At 38.1% G+C, this 19,159-nt stretch overlaps 1 protein-coding gene across 1 annotated transcript; it reads left to right on the top strand.

Annotated features, from left to right (window-relative positions):
* Positions 1-236: 236 nt before the first annotated feature.
* Positions 237-18,480, top strand: LOC121413851 (NFX1-type zinc finger-containing protein 1-like). Its single transcript, XM_041606823.1, has 4 exons — positions 237-697; positions 10,652-14,937; positions 15,414-15,513; positions 16,545-18,480. The coding sequence occupies exons 2-4, from the start codon at positions 10,805-10,807 to the stop codon at positions 18,009-18,011; spliced, it is 5,700 nt and encodes a 1,899-aa protein (XP_041462757.1). The 5' UTR covers positions 237-697; positions 10,652-10,804; the 3' UTR covers positions 18,012-18,480.
* The last annotated feature ends 679 nt before the right edge of the window (positions 18,481-19,159 follow it).

Below are 19,159 nucleotides of genomic sequence, written 5' to 3'. Positions count from 1 at the left end.
ATAGGTCCATGTCTGGATATAGGTATCAGGGGAATTGGAATTCATTAATTAATTTATTTATTTATTCAATTATTTATAATCTATCTATCTTTCGTTCGATCTACTTAAAATTATTTGTTCACGCCTGCAAATGTAATTACTTATTCGCTTATTCATAAAATTTACAATCGTCAATTCAATTTTCAGTAGAGGGGGGTGTAAATGAAGATGACAACGTACATATAATTTCCTGTCGCCACCGGGTGACCTTTGAACTAATGTGGGATTCCCGACTCGGCAGTGCGCAGAATCAGGAACAATTCAACGTATAGAATGTACATGCATGATGACATGTACCTAGCTATATGCATGGGGAATTCTATTTTGCAAGTTATCCAGATAGAACCTTCGATTAATAGACTGTCCATTCAGTTTAATTGTCACAGGTAATGCTCGGCGTTACTCGTTAATCTAGGTGTATATAGCTACATTGGTTGACATTTATTGGTGACGCATATAGGCCCTACAACTTAACGTTAGGGCCTAGGCTACAAAGTGTAGATCAACAAAAGTAAATATGCCTTGAAATTGGAAGTGCAGCAAGTTCAAGTTTGTGACAATTTAATTAAGATGATTTCTCCTGCTATATGTACAGAAATTGTGCTGGTACTGGTTGGCCTCGAAAACTATTCGGTGTGAATGTGGATCGACACTCATGGTAAGAAGATTGATAATTTTACTAGGCATATTCTAATTCATTTGTTTATCGTATGTTAATGTCTGTAGCATATATGTTTAATAGCATGTAGATCTATGTTTATTATGTCAGTTATATAGCATGTATGTTTGTTTATCGTGATTGTAATATCATCATGCAATCGAATCCTGGGGCTCGTTCCTCAATACCGGCCGTCACGGTTCTTATTACTATTTGACTAAATCAGAATAAGTGTGCTTCTTATCCCCCCTTTTTTCACGAAGCCCGCCAAGATCGGGGACAACAATTAACCAGACCAAGCCTAAGGTCCAAGGTCTCACAGGCTAGGCAGGGGCGAATCCAGCTTCTGCCAATAGGGTTTTTTTTTTCTTTGAAGGGGTTGTCCCAGTGAGCCAACAATTTTGAGGGGGCTCAATATGGCGTATCGTATAAAATTAATAAGAAGTTGCGGGCGAAGCGAACGAGCAACACTTGACATTTTTATTATAAATTTCAACCAAGTTAGTGATATATTTTGACATAATTAATATGTAGAAAATAATATTGTATTTCACCCTTATCCCTTTCCTTTTCTCTTTTTTTTCTTGGTCATGATTTTTTTTTCGGGGGGGGGGGCAAAACGGCCATGTCGCAACAGTCATTTCTTGGCTTTATTCTTATAACCAACATAAATTTGTAAAAATCTCATAATAGCCCTATCTAAATAATGTCAGCGAGAAGTGTGAGCAAAATTTTTATTTAAAATTTCATGTATTTTGTCCTGAAAATTGAACATCCTTTGCAGTGTTTGTGATCGAACTTGAAGAAGATGCGTATGTAACTAGATAATTACTGCGAGCGCGAAGCGCGAGCAGTTGAATTTTTAATATACGTTCTGGCCGAGTGTCGAAGAGGGACCTATTAAGGACGTTTTGCAGTAAGCCATTAAGACGATACATATTTCAATGTGAGCGCGAAGCGCGAGCTGAAAATTTTTGACATTCCGACCTAAAAAAAAATTGACGTTCCATGCACTTTTTGTAAACATAAACGGTATAGGTATATAACCACGAAAAGGGTTAATTTAAGCACTATTTAAAGCACTGTGTAGGGAAATTGTGAGGTGCAGGTGGAAAGCGTTCTCAACAAATGATGCGATCATTCTGACCTAGAATCGGGACATTCTAGGCATAAGGACATTTTGTCATTATATAAAATAATAATCTTCCTATTCCTCTTCCCACGAAATGAAACTTATTGGGAATTCATAAAGGTTTTCTTATATTTATTAATCTAATAAACCTATAATGAATGCGTAAAATTTGTTGACATTGAGGCCTGCCGCCTGAAAACTAGATATTTTAAACACCTCTGTAATCATAAAAAGAATTCATGGCTTGATATATTTCAACAAATAATGCGAGCTCAAATCTCGAGCCGATTGTCTTAAAGGGGAAGTTCACCCTGACAAAAACTTTATTGTAAAAATAGCAGAAAAAATAATAAAAAATATTGCAGAAGGTTTGAGAAAAAATCATCAAATAATTAAAAAGTTATTAGAATTTCAATTATTTGATTTGTGACGTCATATGCGAGCAGCATTCCTACATAGCAAATGGTAAAAAATCAATGAAATGTCATTTTCTCAGAAAATTGATAATGGTTTTCGCTGTACCTTTTGTATATCAATAGACAAATAATTTCACACCCGATCATGAATAGAAAAGAAAATTAAGTCATCAGGAACCATGCAAAATTTGAAATTCATGCATTTTATAATACATAACACATGGGGCAGCTGCTCGTTTATGACGTCACAAATGCAAAACTTTGAACTCTAATAACTTTCTTACTCTTTAACGGAGTTTCCTCAAACCTTCACTAATATTTTTTACTATTTTTTCTGCTCTTTTTGCAACAAAGTTTTCTTCAGGGTGAACTTCCCCTTTAAATCCAGGATTTTAAGTAGTTTGTAATAGAATTGATATATAGGTATACACAACTCATCAATCTAAATGAGAGCGCATAGCGCTAGCTAATAAGCCTTCATTTTTACAATCAGACACTTGAAAAGGGATATTATTGTCTTAAGGGATATTATTAAATACACAAAGACAATATGTAGCCCTACTTGGCAAATCAAATAATGTGAGAGCACAGCAGAAGCTGCAAAATGTTGATATTCACAACTTACAGAGAACTTAAATGAAATTAGTTGGTAAATCAACCAAAACAATGAAAGCTCGATGTCCGAGCTGAAATATGGTTTATATATTGACTTCAAGACTTTAAGCTACATATCAGCCTATTGAGCAAGATATATTTATCTCATCGAACAGGCAATGCAAGCGCGAAGCGCGAGCAAAAAAATAATATAGTGATAATGAAATATTTCAAAAAATCATTTTCCAAGTCTTCCCCTTACCTTATTTTATTCAATCCTCTTCCTCTGCCTTTTTCCACCTTTATTTCCCCTTCATTTTTTCCTCTCATTATTTTTTTTTTAATATTTAATATAATGATATGAAATATTTTTAAAAATCATTCTCCAAGTCTTCCCCTGACCTTATTTTATTCAGTCCTCTTCCTCCTCTTATATTTCCTCTGCCCTTTTCCTCCTTTCTTTCCCCTTACTTTTTTTCTCTCTTTATTAATTTTTTTTATTGCTCCTCCAATAGGGAGGGGGTGGACCCCTCGCCACACCCTGGATCCGCCTTTGCAAGGGCCCGAAACATTTCCCATAGACTCGTATGTCAAAGTGGCACTTAATAAAATAATTAAAAATAAGGATGAAATTCGGGTCGAATGTTTAAGTTAGACTTACCAATACATATGATATCGATATCTGACCAGAATGGGGTTCCTCGCGACCGGCTCATTTTAATCGGCATAATTTATGAAGACGTCTGCTGAGATGAGGGATCAAATTCGGCATCACCTGAAACAGTAAAATAGCCCCAATCATTCCGCAAGACAAATATAGTTCCAAAGTTGGTGACATTTCTTAGTATGGGAAAAGGAAGTTCAGTAGTATATATCCAGTGTTAGATAAACAACCATATAATTCAGAGTCAATCAGGCCCCCCCCCCCTCTCTCTCTCCATATAAATACATATAATATATATATATATATATATATATGTAAATGAGAATAGATTGGCTCGAATGAATATGTTTTGCCTTAATCCCGTTGTTAACATGCCCGTGCAAACCTAAATAAATATGACACTTCCGACCCTGTCATACATGTAACTTCTTTCGTAATGACGCACACTTGGCATCACATGGGTAGATTATGACGTGCAATATTGCCTCGAAATGTGAAGTTGAAATTTATACATTGCAAAACAAGAGGGATAGCTAGCTATACATCATTCAATAATTGTAATGCAGGAAATGGTGGTGAAACGCCAAAAAACTATTCATTTTGAAATAAACTCCTCAACAAAAGTTTTGAAATCTGATTTTAGTCGATAATCCCTCCTCGGTTCTAGTGAATATTAGATGTGTGATTGATACCAATAAATAGATCCTTAAATTCTCATTAAAATGATACCCTACATGATACGATTGTGGTTCACACGGAGGTGCAGTGCCTTGAAATGTGGGGCAAGGTCAAAATTCAAAAGTTGCAAAATGACACAATATTGAAAGTCAATGTTCTTTTTCCCGTGGTGATGAGTGAGCTTCTCCGTGGTTTCTATTGTTTTCATGCATATCTTAACATCAACATGAAATCATACACCTCTACATAAGCAAACACATAACAAACAAACATCTTTGGGTATTTCAAACCACGACTCAAACAATGTTATATAACAGAACCATCACTACATAAACCACAACAAAATATCAAAATGAAGAAGCAGGGGCTAGATTTGAATGGAGTTTCATATCTCTATTGCCACAGACAAAAGAATCAAGTTCTTTACAGACCCTTCATAGCTATTTCCGCTCGTTTTGCAGCTTTTCAATTCAGTCCTCTTCCAACACTTTTGAATCACGCTCTTTTCCTGATGGCATGATCATAACAAGCACTATCAGTTTAAAGAAAATTAAAGGATCTTTTGAATGATACCAAATATACATTGTGTTAAATTGGGAGAAATTAATGGCCAAACACAGATTTCCAAACTTTTTTTTGAGAGGTTTAGTAAAGAGTAATTGAATCGATAAAGATTCTGCCTCGTCATAATTTGACTCGTATCCTTTGTTTCAGACCCTTATCAACATTAACAAAAATTATATTTGTACTTTCTTCCATGCTTAGAAATTGTCACATCATATGTTTCGGCGTCTAAAGAATTAAACAATCTATATGTTATTATTTATTTTGATGGTGTTTGGAATCATAAGATTTAAGATGAAATTAAATCGATAAAACGGGTGATTAAACAAAGTTATGTACACATGGTCCGAGATTCTGGAACTCCCTCGGTGAAGATATCGCCCATCCCTCAGTTCTATTAAAAAGAAACATTAAATTTATTTTCTTAAATCATACAGGTCATCATTTCCCTCAATTTTGAATAGTCATATCATTAAATTCCCCATGTCATGCCTACTGTACTTATTTTCTTTTTTTAATCCTCAAGTTTATGTCTTGCTCAATTATCTCTGTCTTTTTATTTTCATATTCCTCGTGATTGTGTGTTTCCCTTTTTTCTTGTTCTTTGTTTTTTTTTCTTTGTTCTTCTGCTGTTCTCTGTTCTGTCAGCTCTATGTCCGTCTTCGTAGGCATTTCTACAATAATTATTTAGAGGGGTCCACACACTAAAAGCATTTGGTTTTTAGTGGATCCTTCCATTTTCTCTGATCTTAATAATATTTATGATAATTTGCTTAGGGTCTGTATACAATACTTTTTTTGTTTTACTTATGGAAAAAATATCATATTGTACATGTCTCAATTTATATTGTTTGTATAAGTTTCATTTGCAAATGTCATTATAATTATTTTGATCACTTTACTTTGTTCTGTTGACAAATGAACTAAAACAAATTGACATTGAAAAATTAAATTGAAATAGAAAATTGACAATATAGAACAAACCCCGTGGTTGATGGATAAAGATATACTTGTCCATGTTTTATGAGACCGGGCCCCACATCGGTTTGGTTTGCAAAAAAAATGTACAGTCTTCGAGAAGGAAAGTGAAGTAGGGCCTAAAAAGCAATATAAATTCCCTCAGAAAATGATCTAACTCAAGACATATTATTATATGCTAATCAGATCCACTAGATCGAAACTTATTAAATTTGATTATTAGTTTGGATGCATTTAGATGTTACTTGTAACCATGAATGCAGTAGTACATTGGATGGTGACATTTCTGCCTAGCACCTACGTGCAAACACCACGGACAGTCGGACACATGAAATACCTTGTCTCTGCCACCTTTAGAAATACCTTGTCTCTGCCATTCATGGGCGTTACTCGATCCCACGTAGGGCCTACCTTTAGCGGGGGGGGGGGGTATATAAACATTTTGCTGTATTTTCTCCTAAGTTATAACGCGCCCTCCTCCTCTCTCTCTCTCTCTTTCTGCATCTACCGTTTCATTATTGTACAGTATATCAGCATACAAGCATTTAATCATAAACAGTATCTCACTAAATGGACAATGCGAGCGCGAAGCGCGAGCTGAAATTCTGTACATAGGCCGACCCGGAAAGGAACGTTTAAAGCTCTTTTGGACATGGAAAATACGCATGAAGAAGATATGACTTGTGCTATCAAGAGGAAAACGCGAGTAAAATTTATGGAGATAATGGCGTTAAGAACTTGACATGTTACGCACGTATTGTAGGTGCCAGGTAAAAATGGCAGAGGTAAAAATGGCAGAGGTAATAATGGCAGAGGTAAAAATGGCAGAGGTAAAATTGGCAGAGGTAAAAATGACAGAGGTAAAAATGGCAGAAGTAAAAATGGCAGAGGTAATAAGGGCAGAGGTAAAAATGGCAGAGGTAAAAATGGCAGAGGTAAAAATGGCAGTGGTAAAAATGGCAGAGGTAATAATGGCAGAGATAAAAATGGCAGAGGTAAAAAGAGCAGAGATAAAAAGAGCAGAGGCATAAATGACAATAGGTAAAAATGGAAGATGTGATAATAGCAGATGTAAAAGTGGCCGAGGTACACTATTAAAAAAACAGTAGATTCTACAGAAGAAAAATTTAAAAAACAGGTTTTACAGAAAACAATAATAATAATTTTGAAGATTATAATAACAGGAGGATTTTCCACAATTTTTCTACAATTTTACAGAGCAGATATGTTTTTTAAATAAAGGGCAATCAGTTTTATTACAATAAATTTGTAAGGATACATGCACAAAATACCAATTTTCTGTAAGTTTATACAAACGCATGCATGTAGGATTTCACAGTGCAGTAGGATTACAAGTGTTCTCCAGACTCTGTTGCAGGAATTTTTTATATTTAAGTATAAATTTTCTAACAGTGTAAAAAATGGCGGAGTTGAAAATGGCAAAGGTAAAGATGGCATAGGCAAAAATGAAAGAGATATGGGGTGCTGGTTTGTTAAAAAGCGAGAAAAAAAAGTTTTCACTCTAAAATCACAGGGGATTTGGTTAAGGGGGAAAGTGACTCAAAAAATTATTTCAACTAAGTGAAGTTCTTTTGGGTCAGAAAAAGAATTACAATAAAAATGATAACAATCAGATATTTTTTAGCATACCAAACTAATTACCAAGAGGGTGCTGCTTACGCGCTTCCAAGGGTTATGACCATCAAGCCGTTTATATCATATTGGATGTAGTGGTAAAGAAGGTTCAGGGTCTTCTTTTATGCAAAGAATCTGAACCAGACGGTCCCCCTCGATCGACCCCAAATTGGTTTACCAGTCAAAACAAGATTATCATTGATTTTCATAATCAGTGACATATTCAGTGCCAAGCCTGGGAACGCATGCTTATTGTCATTCAAATATTAAAAAGAATAGTACAGACGACATTACAAATAAGAACATAATATTTAACCACAATCATTAGTGACAATTTCAACGTCTAAGCTTTCCCCGCTATGTTCTCTATGTTTTTTCCCACCCCTAACCCTCTCTGTCTCTCCACCTCTCTTATGTCTCCTCTTCCCTCTTTTTCATCGGTAAACCTGGCAAAACTTAATTATAAAAAAAAAACAGCCAGACAAAAAGGAATATTATAAAATGATGAATGAGAATAGTGCAGTTTCATTTTGCTCCTGATAAATTGAATGGAAAATATCTGTCGTTTGATTTCTTTTTAAAAAGCCTTTACGGTACACCTCCAACGAATTCGTAAATAGCATTGTTAGGCCGATAAAGATATAATGATATGATGAAATGTCTGACCGTGACATGCACTTCTAATTTGATCTTTGACAATTCATTGCATGGGGGCTTAAGGCTGTCCATATTTTACCCACAGCTGCCATTTTACCTCTGCCATTATTACCTCTGCCATTTTTACCTCTGCCATTATTACCTCTGCCAATTTTACCTCTGCCAATTTTACCTCTGCCATTATTACCTCTGCCATTTTTACCTCTGCCATTATTACCTCTGGTATTTTTACCTCTGCCATTTTTACCTTTGCCATTTTTACCCCGAGCCCGTATTGTAATCATGAACAAAAGGCTAGTATCCAAATAACAATAAATCCGACGAACGCGATCACGAGTTGAAATTGGAATGTGTTATATTATATTATTACTGATATTTAAAAAGAAAAATTTCAAGGAATGCTACTTGAAAATCAGCTATAAATCATCTAGAGGGTACTGTTGAGGTTTCATAAATTCAGACGTGAAAAACGGAACATTTTAGCTACTTTGTGTAATAATGATAAACATGGAACAGGAGACTTCTCATACTGACATGAATAAGAACATTTTAAGCATCGTTTGACTTGTGGGAAAATTATAAATGCGGATACGTTTGCCAGTTCAGCAAATGAATTAGGCAAAATATAATGTAAGCTTATAAAATATTTAGGGACTTAGAGACCCCCCCCCCCCTTCCCCTCTGGTGTGATGATAAAATCATTCGTGGCATTACTTGGACCAGTTCGTAGTTCCATTCTGCGTATGATTTATACAAGAATATATTTTATAAAGTAGGAAAAAACCCGTATATGCAAATAACATTAACTGTATTACTACCAGTCGACGTTTTTGTAATTGTGTACTCGAGTTACGTTCTCTAACGCGAGATATTGCATGTTTTGTAGATAAATCAACCTCTCGTCTTATTATGCGGGCGGTAATTGATACCTATTCATCCTTTTAGTGGATTAACAAATAATAAGGGGAAAATAAAGAGAGAGATGGAACAAACACCCTTGTCAAGTATATACTATATGTCCCAGTGACGTCTTTTCAGCTAAATGATGGGAACATTATTTTGAGACTCGCATTTTACGAAATTATTTAAAAGGGAAATTTAGTGTCATAAATGAAATCCTCATCATGATCAAGAAGAGCCGTATCATTTATGTTTTCAGGTCGTTCTTTTATTTTGACAAAAAGATATATTGCACTTATTGTGTTAATTAGCGCATGATAATTACAACCATTACATCAATAAGACTTTTAAAAAAGAAGAAAACTATAGTGTCATAAATGAATTCATTGTCATAGAAAACCCTGCAAGGGTTGTGTGTAGGGGGGGGGGTTGGGGGGATCTCTAGATAGAAATTCACAAATTTTACTGCTAATTAGGCTGATTACGATGATTGTTACTATTTGAAAATAAAAACTAGTGTCATGAATGGATTCCTCGTCACAGGTAACATTAGAATTTTGTATCATTATTGTTTTTAGTCTTTTGAGGTTAAGAGCATATTAGCCTACATAGTGTGTACATGCTAATTAGCGGATTGGGCTAATTACAAAAAAGAATGATCAAGGTTCATGCCAATGTGGCAACCAAACTGAATTTACTTCAATACCCATTTGGAACACCAATCAACAAAAAAAAACTTGTACTTCTACAATTTTTCCAGGTCTTGATACATGGCCTGTGACTATATGTCTATTCTGTCTAAATTATGATATCTTTGAAAAATGTGAATAATCTGTTCATCAATCAATATTACCTCTACAAATAAGGTATTTTGCATTTAGATGTATCGTGTTCATATAAAATTACTTTTTTGTTTTACCTCCAAAACATGTTAAAATATGGTACTGTCATAGTAAAGATTCAGATTCAGATTCAGTTTTATTTCCAACAGAAATAACAAATATTGATACAAATCATTTTCATAGATTATAACAAATATTTACAATACATTGAAGTTAATCAACCAATTGCCTACTTCATTCCTTAATTATAAAAACCTGTTTTATAAGGAAAAGAAAAATCAGACAAGTTGATGGGTGAAAGTTTGAACAATATTGGGCAAACAAGAAGAAAGTTATGAATTTCTAAAAGTTGTGAATATTGGTAATCACTATTCTCATGGAGACTTCAAATTGGCCGCACATGGGATGTCATAGTGAGGTAGGGCAAGGACTATTCTATTTCATTTTTCCCAAAAGTTTTATTTCAAATTACATTTTTCTTTCATGAGGACATAAAACAATATACTACATGGGTTATATTTAGACTACTGCCCCAGAGGAATGGTTACTTAGGAGAAAACCACAAATCCTTGATAATAAAGTACATGGCCTATGGGAAAGTTGTCCTTGCCCCGTGTCATAATTTAATTACTTACCCAGTTGCCCATTTGAAATCTACATAGTATTAGTGGTATCAATTTTAAAGCAGCTATAACTTTCTTATTACTTGTCCGATTTCTTTAAAACTTTCACCATTCTGTTATTTTTCTGCTTCCCAACACAACATTTTATTGCCAAGGCTGGATTCCCCATACCGCTTTTGTAATTTCTGTATACAATGTATATGTGTGTAATAGAAGATTTGTTCTAATTCATGGTTTGTATTCTTTTGATTTTTTTTTTTTCCCGCTACAGTTTCCATTGGAGTTTGCTGAATAAGGCACCAGAAAACATTCTTTGAAAGGTTCTTATCACCGTCGAAACAATAGTAAAAGGACACACATCTAAAGTCTATCTATTGGCTAGTGTTTTACACATGAGCCCAGGCCAACGGATACTTATCCCATTATGACAGCTAGATACCCTTCCCCGTGTACTCTACAGGATGACAATGGAAGCGTCGTCAGTGATACCGAGTCGGTATCCTCTGTTTCTAGCAGTACCACAGGAAAACAAAAAAGGCCTGGGAACAGAAACAAAGGGAAAAATTTGCAGCTCTTCGGCCCTAAACTTACCGTACAGGAACTAAATCAACTGAAACGAGATGAAAGGAAGTTAGCGATTGCAATGAGAGCTCGGAAACCACTCTTGGGAACACTGCTTCTTGACGATGACATAGGGGGTGAGATTATGGCAAGTCTTCTTGATGTTCTTATCACAGTTTCGAAGATAGGAGGTGATGATGCAAAGGAGGTGTATCGATTCTTAGCAAGCAACCAATTCATCAAGGTTCACCTGCTTTTGCTCGTCTTGAAGTACAGGATGAAGCCTGAGCTGTGTTCTAATGGGAATATTCTCCTGAAAGCCATAAAGGTGTTGGTGGCATTCAAGAAGCTTCGATGCGGAAGTAAGGAGAGCTTAAAGATGGTTGCAGCAGTGGTCCACGATACAATTAAGTATGGACTGGATATTCCCCAAAGGAAAGGATATGAACAAGGGCTCAATGATGTCAGGATGATACTTGATAAAGGAAAAGATGTTCAAGAAGAATCAACGGTAGACATGCGTTCCATCCCCATATTTCCTACTGCAGGAGAGGTAGCTGACACAGAAGATTCAAGACTTCATGATGCACTAGCTGATCAGAGCCATTCTGTTAAAACATATTTGGAATGCCACTTTCGAATTCTGAGGGAAGACATTGTGCAACCCCTTCGTGCAGTGATCTCCAAGTATCACCAAGTAAAGAGAGAAATCGGGCTAGATGCGGCGAAGAGGAAATGCCATATCATCGATGATGTCAAGTTGTATGAAATCATCACGACGCATACGTCTAAAGGTGTGACATTTCGCGTTCAGTTCAACACCTCTTCTCTCAATAATGTTTCCTGGGAAACCACAAGGATCCTTTCCTTCGGGAATATGGTTTGTCTGACCAACAACCATTTTCATGACATGGTCTTTGCCACAGTGGCCAAGCGTGACCCACAATGGTTGAAGAAGGGATTCGTAGATCTTCGACTGCTTAGGTTAGAAGATATTAAATTGCTAATGTCGGGTGTTCAGTTCTTCATGTTCGATTCTCGAAAATATGTCGAAGAATCATACGAGGTACTAGATGCAATGCAAAAAATCAATAGCACTTCCCTTCCTTTGGTACCACATGTTGTCTTCAAAGTGGCTGAAAATGAGCTTTCTTGTCACCTCAAGAAAGATCCTGAAACACAATACGATGTTGGTTCCTTGATCAAAGATGAATACACTACAACGCGATCAAAGCCTAGAACATGGAGGGCATCTCTGCAACAAATTGAGAACTGGCCTCCAATTGATCAGCTATGTGTCGATGAGTATCAATTATCCGCTATCCAGGCCGCTCTGAAGAATCAGTTGACCGTCATCACTGGCGCGCCAGGCACAGGCAAAACACATGTAGGTCTCAAGCTTACACAGCTTTTTGTTCTAAACAAGGATCGGTGGGGTAATACCAGAGGAAGAAATGGTAGTGGACCACTTCTTTTCATGTGTGCCAGTAAAGCTACCCTTGATGAATATCTGACTGGGGTGTCATTCTTTCAACGCACTGGAATAGTCCGATGGGCCGGTCAGCATACAAGAAAAGCACTTCAAGAATATCAACTTGAATATCTTCGTGAAAAACAGTCTGTTTCAACAGCTTATGAAGATCAGTTGTCAACTGAAAAACTGGAAACATGCAAGACCAGACTTGGGGATGTACAAGCCAATCTTGAAAATCTTCAAACGAAGGTATTCGCGGAAGAGATCCTTAAAGTCGTCATTGATGGAAAACACTTCCGGAAGCTTAAAGCCATGAAAAAGGAGAAATCACATGGAGTTATTTTTGAGTGGCTTTTGTCAGACAAAGCCCAAACCGATGATCTTGAAAAACTTGAGGAAAATATTCCATTCAATTTGACACGGTTTGTATGTCCCGATGGAGACGAAGGTGGATGGTTTGAGCAGAATCTTCCATTCGGGTTAGATCCATTAGACCAACGCATATCAGAACAAGCAAGGAACTTTGTAAGTAAGCAACTTGGCTCCAAGGACATGATGACAGATTCCGAATCCAAGAAGATAGATGATGTGTGGAAACTGGCCCTACAGGACCGATGGAAGATGTACCGATTATGGGCTTCCAAACTAGAAGCCAGAGGCCGCCAGAGAGCTGCAACTATCTTCAAGGAAATGGAAGATATCTGCCTTGAGTGTCAGAAGATGCATGATGCCGTAGATGAAACTATTCTGAGTGCTTCATCTGTCATAGGCATGACTGCTTCATCGGCAGCCAAGAACCAAAGGGTTTTACAACGTATCAGCCCACGAGTCATCATCATTGAAGAAGGAGCTGATGTTCTTCAGTCAATCACAACTGTTGTCATCTCATCTGGCTGCCAACAGCTTATCCTCATTGGAGAAAGTGTCCCAAAGGTAGACCAATTTCAGGCAGTCAGGAAGGTAGCAGAAATGCATGGCATCCACGCTTCTCTCCTGCAACAGTTAGTCGACGCTAATTACTCCGTGTATGAACTAAAAGAGCAGCATCGAATGAGTCCAATTACATCCAAGCTCAGCCGTCAGCTATTCAAGTATGAATATGACCATGATCAGTCGGTCATTGAGAAGCCATCAGTTAACGGAATTCAACAGAATGTGTTTCTCATAGATCACAATGCACGTACGTCTGTGGCAAACTACGAAGCCTCATTTTTAATGGAACTTTTCAATTATCTGATCGGTAAGGGCTTCGTACGGAAACAGATCTCGATCCTCATCTCATTTTCTTCACAGCAAGATCTCTTCAGTAAAGACGTCAGAGACCGAATTCTTACTGTTGATAACTTCAGAGGCGGGAATGACATCGTCTTGTTCATGAGTAACGCAAGCGAAAGGGCGAGCAGGCCTGGATGTCTGCTTTTGGATCAACGTATTACCAAGGTGTTAAGCAGCGCGAGAAGAGGTCTGTACATCATTGGGAATTTCTCGTTCCTGTCAAGCCAGTCTCCTATGTGGGGTAGGATTGTAGAAGAAGCAAGACGACTTGAGTGGATTGATCGCTCTCTTAAGTTAACATGCCCTAATCACCCGGATAATCCGATCAGCGTTTCTTCGGTAGATGGATTTCTGCAGCTAAAAGAGAAGAGTGGTTGTGGACTGCCATGTCAAGCTCGTCTGGATTGTGGGCACGGATGTAAGGAACTCTGTCATGACCATGACTCTGCACGAGGAAGACTCATCTGTAGACAACCTTGCAACAAGACCATCTGTGAAAATGATCACAAATGCACCAGGACCTGCTCAGAACCTTGTGACACCAAGTGCAAGGAGATGGTGGACAAAAAGTTACCTTGCGGCCACTTCCAACGCCTCCCATGTCGTCTCTCCCCAAGCCATGCTACATGCAGAGATAAGTGTGAACGGTTGCTCAGCTGCGGTCACAAATGCACTGGAATTTGTGGAAACCCATGCAAACAGGATTCTTGTGTTGAGAAAACGACGAAATCCAACTGGCCTTGCAAGCACGTTGTAGAGGTGCGTTGTTGTGATGGTCCAGAATCCTGTCCTGAGCCTTGTAACTCTATCCTTGCATGTGGACACCAGTGCTCTGGAACTTGTGGAAGATGTCGACGAGGAAGACTACATGTGGTATGTCAGCAGCCATGTGGTCGGACGCTTGTCTGTGGTCATTCTTGTGAAAGTAATTGCGCAGCCCAGTGCCCTCCCTGCACTAAGAAGTGTCAAAATAGATGTCAGCACAGCGAATGTCGGAAGTTCTGCGGAGAAGCTTGCATACCTTGTAAGGAACCTTGTCTGTGGCGATGTCCTCATGTGTCTTGTGGGAAGTTGTGTGGAGAACCTTGCGACAGAAAGCCATGTGATGAACCCTGCAACAAGAATCTTCCTTGCGGACATCCCTGCATTGGAATGTGCGGAGAAAGATGCCCAACCAAGTGCCGTGTGTGCGACAGAGAAGAAGTTACAGAGATTCTCTTCGGCAGTGAGGATGAAGAAGACGCAAGGTAAGAATAAGAATGGTAGGGTTAGCCAAAAAAAAAGTTGCAGTTGTTTCAGGCAAATTCTTTCAGATACGCTGCTACCATAAACGTATATGTCCCTCATAGAAAGGGTGATGTTTTTCACAGTTATTCAGTACTTATTTCCAAAGATAATGACTTAATATTTTGTGTACAATTTTGGTAGCTTTAGCCGAAACTTGAGAAATGTAAAAGTATTCAAATTTTAATTCAACCATTTTACCAGTTGAGATTTTATTAAGTCACTGTATGTATGTATTTGAGTTTTGTCAGACGTGTATCAATCAGATATGATTATTTACGTCTGGGACCGACCTTTTACGTCACCATCCGGAAGACGTGACCGGGGCTCGAACCTCGAACCTCTGCATCAATTTGTAACTTCCCCACAGCTTGGATTACAGGCGCACGCCACAACGCCCAGTTTGGATAATATGCTTATCATTAATTTACTCTTACAGATTTGTCCAGTTAGAGGACTGTGGCCACGTAATCGAGGTGGAGGCTTTGGATCACTACATGAGCATAACCCAAGAGAGCAGCGATGACGTCACTATCCAGGTTCATATTCATTTCTTGTGTACTGCATGTAGAGGGATAGGGGCTTGACCCAATCCTCCATTTTTCTCTTCAAAATTGAAATAAACGAGAATGAAAAATCACATATGATTCAATTTAAAAAAAATAGTATTACATGCTCGCTTGCAAGTTTTAGAAAATAGTGCACTTCATCTAAAATCCGCAATATTTCCTCATTGCGCTATGTATCAAAATTGTACATTTACCTTCGTCAGGACTTAATGTTATTTCCAAAGAGAACTCGGCTGTTGTTCTTGTGACTTGAAGAAAGATCAAGATCTGATCAGCTTTGAATGATATCAATGCGAGAAACTTGTGAAAATAGCTCCCGATTATTTTATCTAAAACTTAATAGGAAGCCGAATGTGAAGATCTTGTGAAAGAAGGTCTTCGTGCATAATGCTTTCAACACCAAACAGCCTTGGTTGTTTTCATTTCAATTCTTTTCTCTCTACTAAAGATATTTCTGGATTTCAATTCATTTTTGTGTATTATATTATGTCTTGTATTTTTATGTCGGATTGTTTTGCATACAACTGCCGCAAAGGCCAGGGATAAAATACAGGGTCCTGGGAACAATTTTTAGATAGGGGATGCGGGATTTTTTTTCAGGGGCTTTGTTCGGGTGTCAGGAAAGAAAAATGACGAGCAAAATTACAGGGTTATTGCTCCCTCATCTCTGTCATTATTTTGGGAGCATTTCTTTGTCAATCTGATTACGAGGGGGTGCAGCCTGTGGTAAATAACATACGCACCACCCCTAAAAAATCTTGTAGGGTGCACCCCCGGCCCCCTCCCCCCCCCCCCCGCCTCCAAGGGCCATTGTTAAATATGTTTAATCTGTTTCGAATCGATTTGAGACGCTTCTCTTTTGACAAAATGTGGACCTTCTGGTTGATAGACCTTGGGGTATATTTTTAAGAGGTTAATGATATCAAACACTGTATTTGTTTTTTGTTAAATAAGAGGCTTATGTTAAATTCTTAATTTCACTTCAATGGTTTTGATTTCAGCTGAAAGGATGTCCCAAGTGCAAAACGTCAATTCGGAGGAATCTTCGCTACGGGAATACCATCAAGCAAACTTTAGGAGATGTGGAGAATGTGAAGACGAAAATGAGAGGAAGTGAGGTGGAGATCGAGAGCAAGACGAAGGAGCTCAGGGATAAATTGTCTCAACTTCGAAGCCATGTGGCTTGTAGACAAAGATTTATTGAAGAAGGAGATGTTCAGAAACTTATCGGTGATCTGAATCAGATGAAACACCTCGAGAAAATACTTGCTCGCTTGAACAGATGTGCCTTCTTGCGGGCAATTGCAGATGTCCATACCAAGGTATCCACTGGTAACAGTTTCACGTTTCAGTTGAAAACTCGAAAGCATGGGATAGAAGTGCGACTGCGAGAACTGAAGAACGAAGTCACTGGGGGCGAGCTGGACAAGTTCACAGATCAGCAGATGAACGATATACAGAGGGAGGTCTCTCGGGTGAGTGTCCAGGTAGAGGCCATGACGGTTCTCACTCGCAACATGACAAGGTTGAGTCAAAATATGAAGAGTTGCCATCTAAAAGCTTTGGACAAAATCGTCGACAAGGCTTCACCTTTTACCGTCAAGGATGAAGCTCAGGCTACTCAGCATCTCCGTCAATTTAAGAAGGAAATGGGGCAAGTAGTGCTTGGCATCACTGATAGAGAACGCGTTCAGATCATCAAAGCCATCGGTCTTAGTCAAGGACATTGGTACAAATGCCCCAAGGGTCATGTTTATGCCATTGGGGAATGTGGGGGTGCTATGGAAGAGACCAAGTGTCCAGAATGTGGATCGAATATTGGTGGGGGGAGTCATCGTTTGACCGCCGGTAACCGAGTAGCTACCGAGATGGATGGAGCTACCAGAGCGGCATGGCCGAGTGGTGCCTTCGGCTATGAGGACTATGATGAGTATGAGGAGGAAGAAGAATACGAACCGGAGGAACTTGAGTTCGATCAGGAAGATATTGAAGAACAGTTTGAAATCGAAAGGCAAATCAGGGAAGACCGGGCCAGAGAGGAAAGGAGAATGGAAGCAAATGCGAGGCAAGAAAGGGAAAGACTCGCCGCGGAGAACAGGGCGAGACGGGAAAGAGAGAGACTTGCCGCGGAACACAGGGCAAGACAATTAGAAAGAGACAGACTTGCCGCGGAGAACAGGACAAGACAAGAAAGGGAAAGACTCGCCGCGGAGTTCAGGGCAAGACAATTAGAAAGAGACAGACTTGCCGCGGAGAACAGGGCAAGACAATTAGAAAGAGACAGACTTGCCGCGGAGAACAGGACAAGACAGGAAAGAGAGAGACGTGCCGCTGAGAACTTGGCAAGACAATTAGAAATACTTGCCGCGGGGGACAGGGCAAGACAAGAAAGAGAAAGACTCGACGCCGAAATAGAGGCGCAAATGCACACACGAAACAAAAGTGATGAAAAATGTATCATTTCTTAAAAGCTCTTTGAAGGGATATAGATATCAGTCGAATGTAAAAAAAAGATAAAATGTGAGCTATCTGAATATGGGCCTCAAATCGGAAGGTCTACGTCGAGTCCACTCAATTGTTCATTTGTAATAATCCTTTCACGCTTGTAAAATATTATTTCAATTCAGCGGCTAACCCTCTCCCTCTAAAATTACAGATGAAAAATCTACAGTTGAAACTTGATAAAGAGAAATGATTTTCTTGTTGACATGTGGTCATCTACACTATCAGTAAGACGAATTTTGTTCGCAATTTCTCTGAATTAGGTGAAAAGACCTAATTGCTGTATTTCAAAATCTAAAAACATAAATGTAAATACATTATAATCTCAGCTGCCACTGTTTACCCTCATTCCAGAGGTCAAAATATGATTATTGACAGTCGTTGATCGGGGTGGAGGCTTGCATTTTTTTTTCTTTCTGTTTGTCTCGTCAGATTTTTAAGAGGAAAATATGAAAATAAATTACAATAATGACCCCTCCACCTCTTTTATTTTTTTCTTTGAGGGTGGCATTTTGGGGCGCAAAGTAGGTCCTTTTTTCTCTTTTTGGCAGCAGTAGGTATAATCCATACAATTTACATTTTTTTATTCGCCCCTCGATCCCTATTATGAAGTTTTGTATTTGTCGCTGATTGATCAATTTAATTTTCTTCTCTCTAGTTAAATTTCACGAAAAGGCGCCTCAAAAAATTAAATATGAATTATTTCAACCAACTTATTACACGTGGCATATAGCCACCTCCATTTTTATTCTCTATTGGCTTCAATCAACGAGTGAACTTCTTTCAAATGTTAAAGTTAGTTATTGAAATCTCGTTACAGATTTATCCAACGAGAAGTACAGAATTAATTTTACGAGGGATTATTTGTTTACTGAATGGTAGAGAGTACTCATGGCAGTATGGCCAAGAAAGGTGATATAGGCCTATTTATATATTATATGCATATATAATACAAAATTCACAATTACGTTCCTATTCAGACTACCGAACTGCTCTTTATTGATATGATCTTGATTTATGTGATAAAATGGCTCTTTATGCATTAGATATGCAATGTAATTGTGCTTTTCATGTACGTTATTGTAAACCTCTTTTTTTTTACTGTATCAAATAT

The sequence above is a fragment of the Lytechinus variegatus genome, chromosome 4 (genome assembly GCF_018143015.1).
Source record: "Lytechinus variegatus isolate NC3 chromosome 4, Lvar_3.0, whole genome shotgun sequence".
In the NCBI taxonomy this organism is placed as follows: Eukaryota; Metazoa; Echinodermata; class Echinoidea; order Temnopleuroida; family Toxopneustidae; genus Lytechinus; species Lytechinus variegatus.
The sequence above is the reverse complement of the archived record's forward strand: the minus strand, read 5'-3'. Positions and strand labels throughout refer to the sequence as shown.